At 39.8% G+C, this 14819-nt stretch overlaps 1 protein-coding gene and 1 long non-coding RNA gene across 5 annotated transcripts in view; one reads left to right on the top strand and one right to left on the bottom strand.

Moving 5' to 3' along the window:
• Positions 1–14819, bottom strand: part of LOC139268475 (uncharacterized) — a 70769-nt gene that overhangs the window by 14638 nt on the left and 41312 nt on the right. The gene's annotated exons all lie outside the window — the stretch shown is intronic.
• Positions 1–14819, top strand: part of c9orf72 (C9orf72-SMCR8 complex subunit) — a 42394-nt gene that overhangs the window by 26740 nt on the left and 835 nt on the right. For all 4 annotated transcript variants that reach the window (XM_070886676.1, XM_070886647.1, XM_070886667.1 and 1 more), the window contains exons 5-9: positions 5852–5924; positions 8141–8257; positions 9884–10119; positions 12606–12663; positions 12928–13037. In XM_070886676.1, the coding sequence (XP_070742777.1) occupies positions 5852–5924; positions 8141–8257; positions 9884–10119; positions 12606–12663; positions 12928–13037 (594 nt within the window). The remainder of the gene's footprint in view (positions 1–5851; positions 5925–8140; positions 8258–9883; positions 10120–12605; positions 12664–12927; positions 13038–14819) is intronic.

The following is a 14819-nucleotide window of genomic DNA, read 5'->3' as shown; positions in this document are numbered from 1 at the left end:
TGCCAACCATTTCTCTATCCACGTCAATACATTACCCCCAATACCATGTGCCTTAATTTTGCACACTAATCTCTTGTGTGGGACTTTGTGAAAAACCTTTTGAAAGTCCCAATACACCATATCTTCTAATTACATCCTCAAAAAACTCTCGAAGATTTGTCGAGCATGATTTCTCTTTCATAAATCCATGCTGACTTGGACCGATCCTGTCACTGCTTTCCAAATGCGCTGCTATTACATCTTTAATAATTGACTCCAGCATTTTCCCCACCACCCATGTCAAGCTAACCGGTCTATAATTCTCTTTTTCCTCTCTCCCTCCTTTTTTAAAAAGTGGGGTTACATTAGCTGCCCTCCAATCCATAGGAACTGATCCAGAGTACAGGGAATGTTGGAAAATGACCACCAATGCATGTACTATTTCTAGGGCCACTTCCTTAAGTACTCTGGGATGCAGACTATCAGGCCCTGGGGATTTATTCGCCTTCAGTCCCGAACACCATTTCCTGACTAATAAGGATTTCCCTCATTTCCCTCTTCTCACTGGACCCTCGGTCTCCTAGTATTTTCGGGAGGTTATTCGTGCCTTCTTTAGTGAAGACAAAACCAAAGTATTTGTTCAATTGGTCTGCCATTTCCTTGTTCTCCATTATGAATTCACATATCTATAGAAGCTTTTGCAGTCAGTTTTTATGTTCCCTGCAAGCTTACTGTCATACTCTATTTTCCCCCTCCTAATTAAACCCTTAGTCCTCCTGCTGGATTCTAAATTTCTCCTAGTCCTCAGGTTTGTTGTTTTTTTCTGGCCAATTTATATGCCTCTTCCTTGGATTTAACACTTTCCCTAATTTCCCTTGTTAGCCACAGTTGAGCCACCTTCCCTTTTTTATTTTTACGCCACACAGGGATGTACAATTGTTGTAGTTCATCCATGTGAACTTTAAATGTCTGCCATTGCCGATCTATCGTCAACCCATTAAGTATCATTCGCCAGTCTATCCTAGCCAATTCACGTCTCATACCGTCGAAGTTTCCATTCTTTAAGTTCAGGACCCTAGTCTCTGAATTAACTGTGTCACTCTCTCGCTTAATGAAGAATTCTACCATATTATGGTCACTCTTTCCCAAGGGGCCTCGCACAACCAGATTGCTAATTAATCCTCTCTCGTTACACAAGACCCAGTCTAGGATGGCCTGCTCTCTAGTTGGTTCCTCGACATAGTGGTCTAGAAAACCATCCCTTATACACTCCAGGAACAACAACTCCACAGTCTTGCTACCAGTTTGGTTAGCCCAATCAATATGTAGATTAAAGTCACCCATGATAACTGCTGTACCCTTATTGCACGCATCCCTAATTTCCTGTTCGATGCCGTCCCCAGCCTCCCTACTACTGTTAGGTGGTCTGTACACAACTCCCACTAATGTTTTCTGCCCTTTGGTGTTTCGCAGCTCTACCCATATAGATTCCACATCATCCCTGCTCATGTCCTTCCTTACTATTGCGTTAATCTCTTTAACCATTAATGCTACCCCACCTCATTTTCCTTCCTGTCTATCCTTTCTGAATATTGAATACCCCTGGATGTTGAGTTCCCAGCCTTGGTCATCCTGGAGCTATGTCTCCGTAATCCCAATGACATCATATCCGTTAACAGCTATCTGCGCAGTTAATTCATCCACCTTATTACAAATGCTCCTCACATTGAGACACAAAGCCTTTAGGCTTGTTTTTTTAACACACTTTGTCCTTTTAGAATTATGTTGTAATGTGGCCCTTTTTGATTTTTGCCCTTGATTTCTCTGCTCTCCACTCTTGTTTTTCTCTTTCCTACCTTTTGCTTCTGCCCTCTTTTTACTTCCCTCTGCCTCCCTGCATTGATTCCCATCCTCTTGCCATTTTAGTTTAAACCCTCCCCAACAGCACTAGCAAACACTCCACCTAGGACATCGGTTCTGGTCCTGCCCAGGTGCAGACCGTCCGGTTTGTACAGGTCCCACTTTCCCCCAGAACCAGTTCCAATGTCCCAGGAATTTGAATCCCTCCCCCTTGCGCTATTCGTCAAGCCACATATTCATCTGAGCTATCCTGCGATTCCTGCTCTGACTAGCACGTGGCACTGGTAGCAATCCTGGGGTCCTCCTTTTTAATTTAACTCCTAGCTCCCTAAATTCAGCTTGTAAGATCTCATCCCGCTTTTTTACCTATATCGTTGGTACCTATATGCACCATGATAGCTGGCTGTTCACCCTCCCACTCAAGAATGGGCTGCATCTGCTCCGAGACATCCTTGACCCTTGCACCAGGGAGGCAACATACCATCCTGGAGTCTCGTTTGTGGCCGCAGAAACGCCTATCTATTCCCCTTAGAATAGAATCCCCTATCACTATAGCTCTCCCACTTTTTCCTGCCCTCCTGTGCAGCAAAGCCCCACCCCTGATGCCATGCACTTGGCTGCTGCTGCCTTCCCCTGATGAGCCACCTCCCTCAACAGTACCCAAAACGGTGCATCTCTTTTGGAGGAATGTGACCGCAGGGGACCACTGCACTACCTGCCTTCCCTTGCCCTTTCTGATGGTCACCCATTCCCTATCTGGCTGTGCAACCTTTACCTGCAGTGTGACCAACTCACTAAATGCGCTATTCACAACATCCTCAGCATTGCGGATGCTCCAGAGTGAATCCATCCGCAGCTCCAGTGTCGCAATGTGGTCTGTCAGGAGCTGCAGCTGGATACACTTCCCGCACACTGGTAGTGTCCCTGATTTCCCACATAGCACAGGAGGAGCATGACACGGGTCTGGGCACACCTGCCATGACTTAACCCTTAGATTAACTTAATTTGTAACAATTCCAAAGGTTTCTCACTGCTAACAAAAATAAAAGATCAAATACTCACCAACCAGCCAATCACTTACCCGCTTGGCTGTGACATCCCACTTCGATTTCTTCTTTCTTCTTTGTTTACCTTCTGCCCCTGCACCAGCTAGCCTCCTCCGACTCTCGAGCTTTTAAAACCGCTCGACTGTCCGAACTCCCGCTCCTGTGGCCGCCTCCTCCGACTCTCGGGTCTTTATATGCCGCTCCACTGCCCGAACTCCCGCTCCTGTGGCCGCCTCCTCCAACTCTCGGGCCTTTATAGGCCGCTCAACTGCCCGAACTCCCGCTCCTGTGGCCGCCTCCTCTGACTCTCTGGCCTTTATAGGCCGCTCGACTGCCCGAACTCCCGCTCCTGTGGACCACTGACACTCATACGGGGCTGGGCCTCATCATCCGGAGCATGATGTGTGACCACAACTTGCTGGGCTGCTTCAGCACCGTCACTTCGCTGTTGGACAGTAGGGAACACAGATAGGATGGCAGCAGTCAGTGATCACATGACATCACCAAGCTGCAGCGTAGCTTGTGCCTGCGATGTGATTGCTGCTGCAATGTCACCCTTGGCACGTGCCATGCACTCTGGAATGCCACTGTCGCTGCTGGAGCCCATCTGCGTCGGTAAGCGGGCAAAGGTGGGCTCGCTGAAGTCCTCGGATGCACGGACAATGCGTGAGGCGGCCTCCGCCATATTCACAAGCAAGTGTGTCTATGCTCTGTGGGACCCTACCCAATGCACCTATGAGCTCGCGATTCATTTCAGTGTTCTCCCGGACAGAGCAACCAAGTCTAGGTCCACGCCTGCCTGTCTCTCAGCAGGTCTACTATGCTGACTCGCCCTCCGAGGAGCTGGCCTCCAAGCTTCCCTTACTGCTGGCTGTTGCTGTAGGCCACTGGGGCCAGGAATCTCAGAGTCATCAAACCCCTTGAAGTCATCGTCCTCCCCGAAGTTGAGTCCCCGCACATTGGGACTAATGAGGTGTCACGCTCATGGAGCACACTGTCCTCCCCTCCCTCGTCATCTCCCTCTTGGCCAGATGTGGATGCCTCAAGCGAAGGCTGCTGCGCTTCTGGCTAGTCTTCTGTAAGCACAAAACAACAGAAGTATGCTTAGCAACAAGGGAGGGGGCAGGCAGATAAGAGGAAGGTGGCATTGTACATCTATATGTAATGGGACTACGCCACTTGATATTAGGGCTCAAGGAATTCACATTAATCGCAAATGCCATTCACATACCATCACTATCTGTGGGGGCTTGGCCTCGCCGCCGGCCACCGTGCGAACTGGTGTGCCCATGATGGCCGGCACTCTCTGTTCCACCTCTGTCAGCTTCTGCAGATAAGGCTGTCCGCCCCGGTGCGTTGCTGCTCCCTCCTATTATGCAATAGCTTGGCCTGCAATAAGAAGGTTTGAGTAAGTGTGCAGCTCCTCTTAGGCCACATGTGCATTCCATAGTAGAATATCTGCCACTATGTGGAAGCAAATGTGTTCAGTTGAATCTGTGTGGCTGGTGACTGACTGATCATGTTGGAAAAGTGGAAGGAGGTGAGAGGCAGGTAGCCTAGCGGCTCAGGGTGACCTTTGGACAATGCCTAACAACAATGGAAGGGGATTGCGTGGAGGGTTGACAATGATTAGGGGACAAGAGGGTACTTGCATCCTGAATGCAGAGGGCATGGCTGCAGAAGTGAGCCTGCAGCTTTCAGCTGGCTTCACCAACCCACACCATGACCTGCAACAGATAGAGAATGGGCAGCTTCATCAAAGCCTTAACATTGTGTGACACATTGATCTTGCAACCATGGCAGGCCTACATAAATGTGAAGGGTACTCACCCTGATGACACTCGTGAGGTTGTTGAACTTCTTGCGGCATTGTGTGCCAGTTCTGACCACCGTATCTGCTGCTGACACCTCCTGGGCTATCTCCCTTCATATTCTCTTGAAGATGCTGGGCACGGACTTCCTTCCACCCAACAGATAGAGTGCAGGCCACCTCCTCTCTGTGGCCTGCACTAATGCCTCAGCAACTGCTGGAGAGAAGCGGTGTGCACGTTGTCTCCCCTCCCGCTGTGTTGGAAGTGGGTCAGGTTACCTGCACATGCGTAAAGGAAATCACCATGACCTAAAGTTTCGCTTGCGCCTAGGAAGATTGGAAGGCGTCTTGTGCATGCGCAAAATGTCGATCTTTTTTAATGCTGCAATTTTCGGCTCGGCGCAAAAACTTCCTTGTGTAACGCTTGACTTTGCGCCCCCGGTCACGGAACCTAATTTTTTTGCCAAATTTTGCAGACGAGAGCATAAACGTTTTCCAGGCGGTATCAGGACCGCCCCACCGTCATTACCGCCCCGAAGTCTCAAAAGCCAAAAATCCAGCCCAAGAAGTTTTTAAAAAAGAATCCAAAAGTGTCACATTGATCCATGCAATTCTTGCAGTCGAAGGTATGTGCAGACCTGTTGCCAGCCATCTGTCATGCTGCTGTTCTGCCAGTTGCCAGGAAGCATAAGCTAACATCTTTGACTCTCTTCCTTGTCAAAGACTTTTAAATAGTTTGAAGTGAACAATTGTTCTAAACAAAAACCAGCAGTTTGGCATTGTGTTATATATTTTAAAAATAATTATACTGCGAATTTGGTTTGGATTGCCTCAAAAATTGGCCTTAAAGTGCTGTAGCATTGCAGGGCTCTTGTGACGAGGACTGGGTTGTGAGATTGGAATGTTTTTCGGGACCATATAAGTAATAAATGATGCATGGTGATACGGTTGCATAAATGTCAAATATAATTGCGGGAATGCTTTCAGTTAAATTGATGTTCAAATAATAAAGTAAGAATTTTCCCAGTTACAGTAAGCATAAATTCTGAAACATTTCAGCTTCTTTTCATATCAAGCTAAGCATTGACCCCTGGCACAAGTACATATGGGAAATGTATTCCCTTGCAATAATGGGAACATTTTGTTTGATTTGCAGAGCCATTAGTTCTCATCTGCAGACATGTGGGTGTTCTGTTGTTGTAGGAAGCAATCCAGAAAAAGTAAACAAGGTATTTCTCTCCTTTCAATTCAGAATCTTGTTTAAGAACATTTGTATCTAGTCAAAATGAACTTTGCGTACTTTTGTGCATATAACACTATAAAATAGACTCCTATTTTTTGCCAGTCTTTTATTTTTGTAAACATAAGGAGTGTTGCTAATCTGGATCAACAGTATATTTACGAGTTATTAGACTTATCAAAAAGGATTGGGTGTACTAATATTAGATAAAGCCCCTTGCTCTTTAGATTAACACTGCTATAGATAGAAATGTTCTGATCTAATTGATCCCATGGCAAATGGAGAGCAATAAATGATTTATTTCTCAACACAGTAGATGATTATCTACCCCATATATTGTATTGCACAGTATTTCTGCTGTGGTTGCTAGCATTCATAATTCATTAACAATTTAATGATTTTTGCATTATTGTATGTATGATTCATTGAAAAATAAGGGCAAAGCAGAGAAAAAATATTCTGGTACCTATCTCCATGAATTAACAGTGTAGTATAATTTATGTTGAATTGAGTGTTCACACAGCTGCTACTGTGTCTAATGGTGCAATATTTATCATTTGACTGAAACACTGACAAGATTGCTTAAGAATGCATCATGTGAGAAAATGGATTGCAGTGTTGGTTTCTTATTAATGCATATGGCTAGCACTCTCAAGGGAGTAACGTCAGTGGGCAACAGAATAGAGACTTGGTCACTAACATCACAAAGCAGGGGTTATAACATAGCTTGCAGAGGTATAAATATTTGCAGGTTTTACAATGTCCCGTATTGAAATATTCCGTCTACTCCGTATTTATTCAAAGTTGTTTTTAGTTGGAAAAAAAATCAAATTATTCAGTAGTTTGAATTAATAATCTTAACAGTGGAGGTGCTTTTGCATGATTTCAATTTCAATCAACAGATAATTTGAATTAAGCAACTTTGAATTAAGAGGAGTAGACTACAAGCCTTTCAGCCTGACCCTTGATGTGTCGTGATCTAAAGTGTGCAGTAATCTCTGGCTTCCTGCATTATAGCACATTACTGTTATATCTGTAAACCTCTGAATAATAGTTTACTGTTGTAAATGTGTGTATATCACTGATTACTTCATTTTATAATGTTCTGGTGTAAATTGTTTTGTACAAATGATATGTTGCAATCAATTCTTATTTCAAGTGTTTTACACCCTATAAGAACAAGAAAATGGGGAGAGCTTTCTTTTAATCCCATCTATTAGTTTTATGTTAGCCAGCGTTTAATACTACACACAAGTAGAAATTTCAGAGCTAGAAAGCACAATGACTAGTATTGTATAGTAGGAAGACTGCAGAACAATATATGTAATAACAAAGGAAACTATTATTCTTTCAGAATGTAAGAATGTATTAGCCGAATTTTGCGCTCAGCAGTGAACGAACGGCTCCAGCCGTTCATTACACATATACTTGACCACAGACTTTCTATGGGATTTTGCACTGAAACTTGCTGTGATTAGAAAACCGTTTTAGCACAACACTCTCTGTAGGTGATCTGGGACCTGTGTGAACAGGATAATCAACTGTATCTACTTAACCAATCAGATTGAAGAATCGTTAATAAGGAATGCAGAGTCTGAACCAGGAAGTGTAAGTTGAATATTTAATTCAATGCCAAATCAGGTACAGAAAGCAAAATAAAGAGAGGGAAAGAAAAGTGGGATTGGTAGAGCGAAAGATCAGAGACAAAGAAAAAATTGTTTTTTTAAATTACATTTTTTTAAATCTCCCAACAATATTCTAAATCTGAATGAATGAGACTCCATACTTGTAAAAGTTAATTTTCAGTACCAGAGAGGTTGTTTGACAGTAATTAAGACTTATCACGACATTAAAAATTTACTTACACTGGAATGGACAAGCCCTAACTTTTTCTGATGAGTTATCATGTAAGTACAGCAACTTCACGCCCTTCCATGTATTTCAATGCTGAGTTTCTCGGTGAGATATCGTTATAGTGAAGCTTCTGGAGGAGCAGGGCAACTCAGACAACAGCTTCCTAATTTCTGCGTTTACCTGCTCATGCAGTCGTTGGAAGTTGCTGTCCGATTTACAAGTTAATAATGGTGAGTATGGTTAGCCTCACTGTTATTTCTACAGCAAAATCCGCCTATTCAGTATATTTATGTTGTCTTGTGCATAACTTATTTACTATATGCTCTGTTATATATTTCTGTACATTGACAGATGGTTCGCACTCTGTGCCTTTTCTTGACACCAACTGAGAGAAAATGCTCACGACTTGCTAATGCCAGTGATTCTTTCAAATATGATTCAGGTCTCTTTGTTCAGGGCCTTTTAAAGGTAAGATATAACATTTATATAAAATACCAAAATGTATTTCTTTTCTTTCCTGCATTTTTTGTTACTTTCTTTTACGTTCTTTTATCTCCTTCCTTTTATTGCCAAGGACTATCCTCTGACCTATAGGACACACACAACTTTGTGTTGACTTGTCCTCAGTTTTATCCCTTCTTTAAGAGCTCTGCTGAGAATGTTGGGAGAACTTGTGCTTTACTGCTCAGTGAACTGTTGTTATTGCAAGACCTTGAAACTATAATGAAACTAACTTGCTTTTTTTGCACAAATTTATCGAGTATATAGTCTTGTACTTTGTATCCATAGCATTATACTGGTAAGGGTTTATAGCGGAATGCTTATTCTCCAATGGGGACAGGAAATGGATCTGTGTTATTCTGTGTGTTCTTACCTTAATTAAACTTCAAAGAATTTCGGATAAATTGTTTCTCCCCTCCCCTTCTCTCCACTGATTAAACACCGTACTTGATAATTTCTAAGCCCAAAGGAGAAGGAATCTCCTCCCCCCATAGTAGTTGAGTGGTAAGGAGCTAATTTGGAACGGGGACCAGAGGAGCAGGAGTTGAGTCTCATAGAAAAGAGACTGCTTCACAAATTGTCTAAGTTTCAAAAGACAGAATGTTGGATGAAGTATTTTTTGTATCCTTATGAATAAAAACCTCCAAGCAGTAGTCATTGTTGATAACTAGCACTTGTGCATCCTCATTTTCAACTCCAAATAGGTACACTCGGTTTTAGTCTGGGAAGAATTGCTTTGTTTCAATCTTGTGTGAAGATACACAGTTCCCTTTGAATGAATAGCAACATTCTATTTGTATAGTGATCACAATAGCAGTTGTCAAAAAGTATGGCCTGTCTTATAGAGAGTGCATTGCAAAATTGCTTATCTTGACTATTTCTGTGAATTAACCAGTGAGATATCAGTTATCTTGTTGGTCAGACATTACTCAACATGTAAATAGATTCATTAATGGCCAATAATGGAAATTACCCAGAATATATCCTGTAAATAAGTAATTGTGCACTATTTAGCAGATGGAACAAGTCTGTATACCAATGGTTCTGTGGGAGAGCCTCTTGCAAATATTAACATTTGTCTGGGTACTCCTTGTCCTAATTTGTGAAAGATAGTACTAGCTACCTAAAGGGTAATCATGGTATCATTACAAAAATCGATTAACAACAATACAAGTAGCTTGAGAGTGAGCCAATAAATAGAGGAAAATCAACAGAAATTTGACAGACAGAACCTGATGATTTTGACATCCTCGAGTCAGGGGCCTCCAGTTTGAAAACTTATACTTACGGACTAATTTCTCTTTTTAACCCTACTCTTAGTCTGCTGGTTAAACCAGATAGGATGGTTTGTTCATGTATTCAAATAAGAATATTACATAAAAATAACAATTGGAGCTACAAACGTTTGAACCATTTGCAATTTTCAAGATATTTTCCATAATAACTTGGTTTGCAGTATTGACAAAAAGAAAATATGGAGTTGTGAAGTGTTAAATTTCAGTAAATCCAGAATGTACCTTCAATCATTGCTGAAAGCAATTACTTAAAATTGAAACTTCTGATGACAACAAATGTGAACTTTCTCTTTGTCAGGATGCTACTGGTAGCTTTGTGCTGCCTTTCCGTCAGATTATGTATGCTCCATACCCAACCACACATATTGATGTTGATGTTAATACAGTGAAGCAGATGGCCCCATGCCATGAACACATTTATAACCAGCAGAGTTACATGAGCATGGAACTTTTTGCACTTCAGAAGACTGCATCAGAAGAAGATATGATTCCTGATACTGTAATTCATATGGATGAAAGTTTTACCCCAAATCTGTATGTATTTAAAAACAATTAATTCTTTTTACAGAAGGTTATTATCACCATGTTCACTTGTGTGGAGTATATAAGCTTGTAAACATCCTGCCTATGGGGCTGGGACATTGGAATGGAATCCAGTCTTTGACCTGTACACTTTGCAAAGCTAGCTGTTTGCTTTTATGTTGTATATTACAAATAGAAATTGCATTTTTTAACCTGTATATATAACAACTGAGTTTTCTAAATAATAACCTGAGATCTATAACATTTTTGTAAACATTTTGAAATACAACTTAATAATTTTGGGAGGAAGAGGCAAAATGCAAATTGTAATTCATTATTAACATAGTTATCAAAGGAGAAATTTATCTTCACCGATCAGTCATGCCTTTATGTCGCCTTGTGAAATCAAATACTTGTTTTGAAGTAATGCACGTGAAGCAAGATTCTGTCACTGTTTAAAATGTTTTGCTTTGAGTTGGCCGGAAAATAATATGCTGTGCATTTTTGCTCATACTATAACTTTTACATTTTCTTTACTTTCTTTGTGTGGTCTTCATGGTGAGGGAAAATAGAGAATATTTATTCTCATCACTTTACTAACAAGATCAGGCACCGTCGGGTACAGTAGATTCTGTTATCTGGACACTTTTGGACAGAAGAATGTCAATAATTTTGAAATGCTCAGTATATCAGTATATTGTAGTTTATATACAAGTATTGAGACTTGCATTTGAGATTTTGTTGTTCAGAAGTCAAAAAATTATAGCCAGTTATTTCTTTTCTGTTCATTTTGCACTTTGTTAGTTAAATCTGGGTGAAGAATGCTACTTCAGTGCCTTACTAAGCCAATTTCCAAATGTTGCAAGATCACATTTACAACTTTGGTCTGAGTTCCAGTCATTGGATTGTATTCTGATGACTCGAACCAACCCCTGGAACTAAGACCAAGGTTGTTCTGTATAGACAGTTGAGACATAATGCAGAACTTCATTCACATCAACCTGACTATATTGATAACCCACAACCTCTGATGACAAACCCTGACTTTTTCTATTTCCTATATTGTAAACTATGAATGAAATCTATAGTGGAGACTTGCCTAGTTAGGAGTGGTTTTTACGCTGCGGCTTTTTAAAAAAGTGATGATGGTCAAAGCTAACTTCGTAAAAGATCTTTAAAGATGAAATTCTGTCATTAATATTCCTTTTTTTAAACAAACGGTATAAAACTAAAATGAAATATTTCAAATGGATCATTCTTTAGCTAAGAGGAATTCTTTGGCAACCTACTCACAACCTTGTGCCAATACTGCTCATTAGCTGGCTACTTAAGATTCTTAAAAGCAATCCAACCTCTACTTACTGTCTCCCACTTATAGTAAAGGTCAATCCAGGAACATGTGTGGAGAATTGTGGGCATAAATGTCCACCATAGAACTCAGCTGTATTATCCTGGATCAAAGCATGTTGCTTCTCCACACAATCCTTTTAATATGAATTACTAAATACTTCTCCAAATAATTCTAACTTGGAAAATAATTATTTTTTTCCCACATAATTAATGAGATGTAAGAAGATATGTCATACTATCCTCACACGTGTTCCTGTCCAGTAAATCTATTACCCATTCTACTTAACATCATATATTTCTACAGTTCTCACTGCACAGTATGGTAGCATAGTGGTTATGTTACTGTAATTCAGAGCCTGGACTAATAATCTGAAGACGTGGGCTCAAATACCACAATGGCAGCTAGGGAATTTAAATTCAATTAATTAAATAGAAAAAACTAGTATCAGTAACGGTGACCATGAAACTACTGGATTGTTGTAAAAACCCATCTGGTTCGCTAATGTCCTTGAAGGAATGAAGTCTGTCGTCCTTACCTGGTCTGGCCTATATGTGACTCCAGGTCAACAGCAATGTGGTTGATTCATAGCTGCCCTAGCAAGCCACTCAATTGTATTCAAGAAGGTGGCTCACCACCACCTTTGCTCGCGAGCAATTAGGGATGGGCAATAAATGCTGTCCTTGCCAGCGACACCCACATCCCGCGAATGAATAAATATTACACAGGAGTGGTATAAATATAGTAGTACCCTGTATTGTAATATACTGTAGAGCAGTCAGCCATCCATTTGGATCTGGCTAGGATGCTGGGCTCTATGATGGTCTGTTCACTACTTCATGCTCTCCTGGTTGATTGATTATATATGTCAACAAATTCAACAAACTTTACTAAATCAAATTTAAGTGATTAAGTTTGGGGTTTCTCAGAGAGTTTTTCTTAAATGGTCTAGTTGTGGAATACAGCAACTTCAATGAATTTATCCCATCAGTTCAGGTTTGATTCAAACTCGGCTCTCGGAAGTGAAAGGTCAATAATGTAATCCATTATACCACCCCGTTGCTTTTTTAAACAAAATTGTTTCTATCTACTATAACTTTGTTTCTGTAACTTATATGTTTTTAAATTGCATTTCACTAAACTCTCACAGGAATATCTTCCAGGATGTGATGCATCGAGATACATTGGTGAAGTCTTTTTTAGATCAGGTATGGGATATTAGAAATAAGATGCCAGTTGTGAGCAATGCTCACTGATACCTTGGTATAATTGTTTCTTGATATTTTTGTGGATGATTTGTTCTCGCGTTGGTACTGGAAACATTATTGGTACATTGTTTTGTCTAGAATTGTGGTGTGGTTTGTGACAATTGTCAAAAGAGCATTTTCAAAGTATTCATGTATGTCTGCTGCTTTGATGTAAATTTTAAAACCAGTTAAGTAAAATTATGAATGAAAACTTTTCTCTCTCAGATTTTTCAGCTCAAGTCCGGTTTGTCCCTCAGGAGGATTTTCCTAGCACAGTTTCTCCTCGTCCTTCACAGAAAAGCCCAAACAGTGATAAAATACATAGAGGATGAAACGTATGCAAGATTTATTTTCTGTTTTTAATGTTATTTTAAAACTGCAGTACGCACAGGATTATAGAAATATATTAACTTATCTAAACATTTTTCTTTGTAACTCATCTGATGCTGAGATATTGAAAATGCAAATCCAGTCCCTCTCTTATAATCTTGTTTGTTACATTATTTGCTGGCCCATTGAGCATTACTAATGATAATTTGATAATATGGAGAAAACAGTAAGTTCAAAATTTGAAATTGATTACATGCATTCTCAATAAGTTTAAAAGCTTAAGAATGTTTCATGAACTATAACTGAACTTGTTCTCTTCTTCTCTGCATTTTAACTCTGATCTGAAAACAATTGTATACTTCACCAAAATACTGCAATCCTGAGATAGTTAGTTTCCTATAATTGAACTGGAATTAACACCTTTTAAAAAGTAAATTCAAAGACTATTTGATCAAAAGTCCAGCTCTGAGAAATAAGAGTATACACAAGATCTACTGTATCAATTGAAGCAAGTACTTTGGATTTACGAGCAATATATGTTCTGTGAAAAATTTATGAATGAGTTAAATGCTGTTATAACACCATAGCAACAGAAATATAAGGATCCTTCATGAAAGCGTTCAGTATTTAGTCATGCATTCAAAATTGTCAACTGTATAAATAATACTTAACTATCTTACCTACTGCATTGTTTAATCAAGGAAGCAGATAGTTTGGAAAATATTAATGGGAAATTATATATTTAAGTGAATTGGCCTTTGAGGGGTATTTGTTTTTGGGACCAACCAGATGGACTGCAATCTTTTATGGGCCTCCACTTTCCTATGTTCTAAATTAAAAATGTTTCAGTTGAAATTTTTTGGCTTCTCTGTGACTAATAATTGATTATATTTTAAACTCTAGTCGATTGTAACTGTCCACAGTTAAAGTATTGCCCATGTCTGCCATTGCTTAAAATTTTACTGCAATTGTATTGTGTAGCAGTTATCGCCAGCAGGTGTCCCCATTCAGCAACCATTGCCAAAAATCAAATCTTCAATCAGTAAAAGTACATGTTTATAGATAAATGTGTATTGATATACCTGGGGTTATCCTTCTAAATCACTATCTTCAACCATCCTTAGCTTATTAATGTTTTACTACAATTTTCTGTATTTGAGGAATTAGATATTCAATTCCACTCTCTTATCAGATGGAGATATTAGAAGTACATTAAGTTATTACTATTATAGAATCCTTTCTTTCCTTCTGACTGCAAACTGATTAAAATATTGTTGAATATTGTCAAGAAAGTTGTCATGTGCAATTGAAGTTTGGTTTTTCCCTTTTACCTCAAGAATTTAAAATCATACCATTGGGTATTATTTTTAGTATCTTAAGTGTGCAGGCAGTCATTTATTTTTAAATTGGGTGTGAGTATTTGGGTATTACATCCTTAAGTCCACCCTTGATGAAGGTAAGTAACACATTTAATCATGGGTGAGATATATCTTTTATAAGTTGCTGTAGAAGCAGAATAAATGACGAGACTATGTACATGCAGTTCTCAGCCAGCACCCTCCAAAGATTTTTATAATATATTTTATGCGGGAGAATAAAGAGAGGAAATATATGCCAAATAGTAAAACTTTAAGGAGGAAAAGAGCAGAGATACTTACGAATTCAGACATTTAAATCTTTAAAAGCTGAAGGATAGGTTCATAAAGCCAGTATGGTAATGTAGGTTTCATAAATAGGGACACACAGTACAAAAGAAAAGAGATATTGCTAAACTTATGAAATTCATT

This window comes from Pristiophorus japonicus, chromosome 1, assembly GCF_044704955.1.
Source record: "Pristiophorus japonicus isolate sPriJap1 chromosome 1, sPriJap1.hap1, whole genome shotgun sequence".
NCBI lineage: Eukaryota > Metazoa > Chordata > Chondrichthyes > Pristiophoridae > Pristiophorus > Pristiophorus japonicus.
The sequence above is the reverse complement of the archived record's forward strand: the minus strand, read 5'-3'. Positions and strand labels throughout refer to the sequence as shown.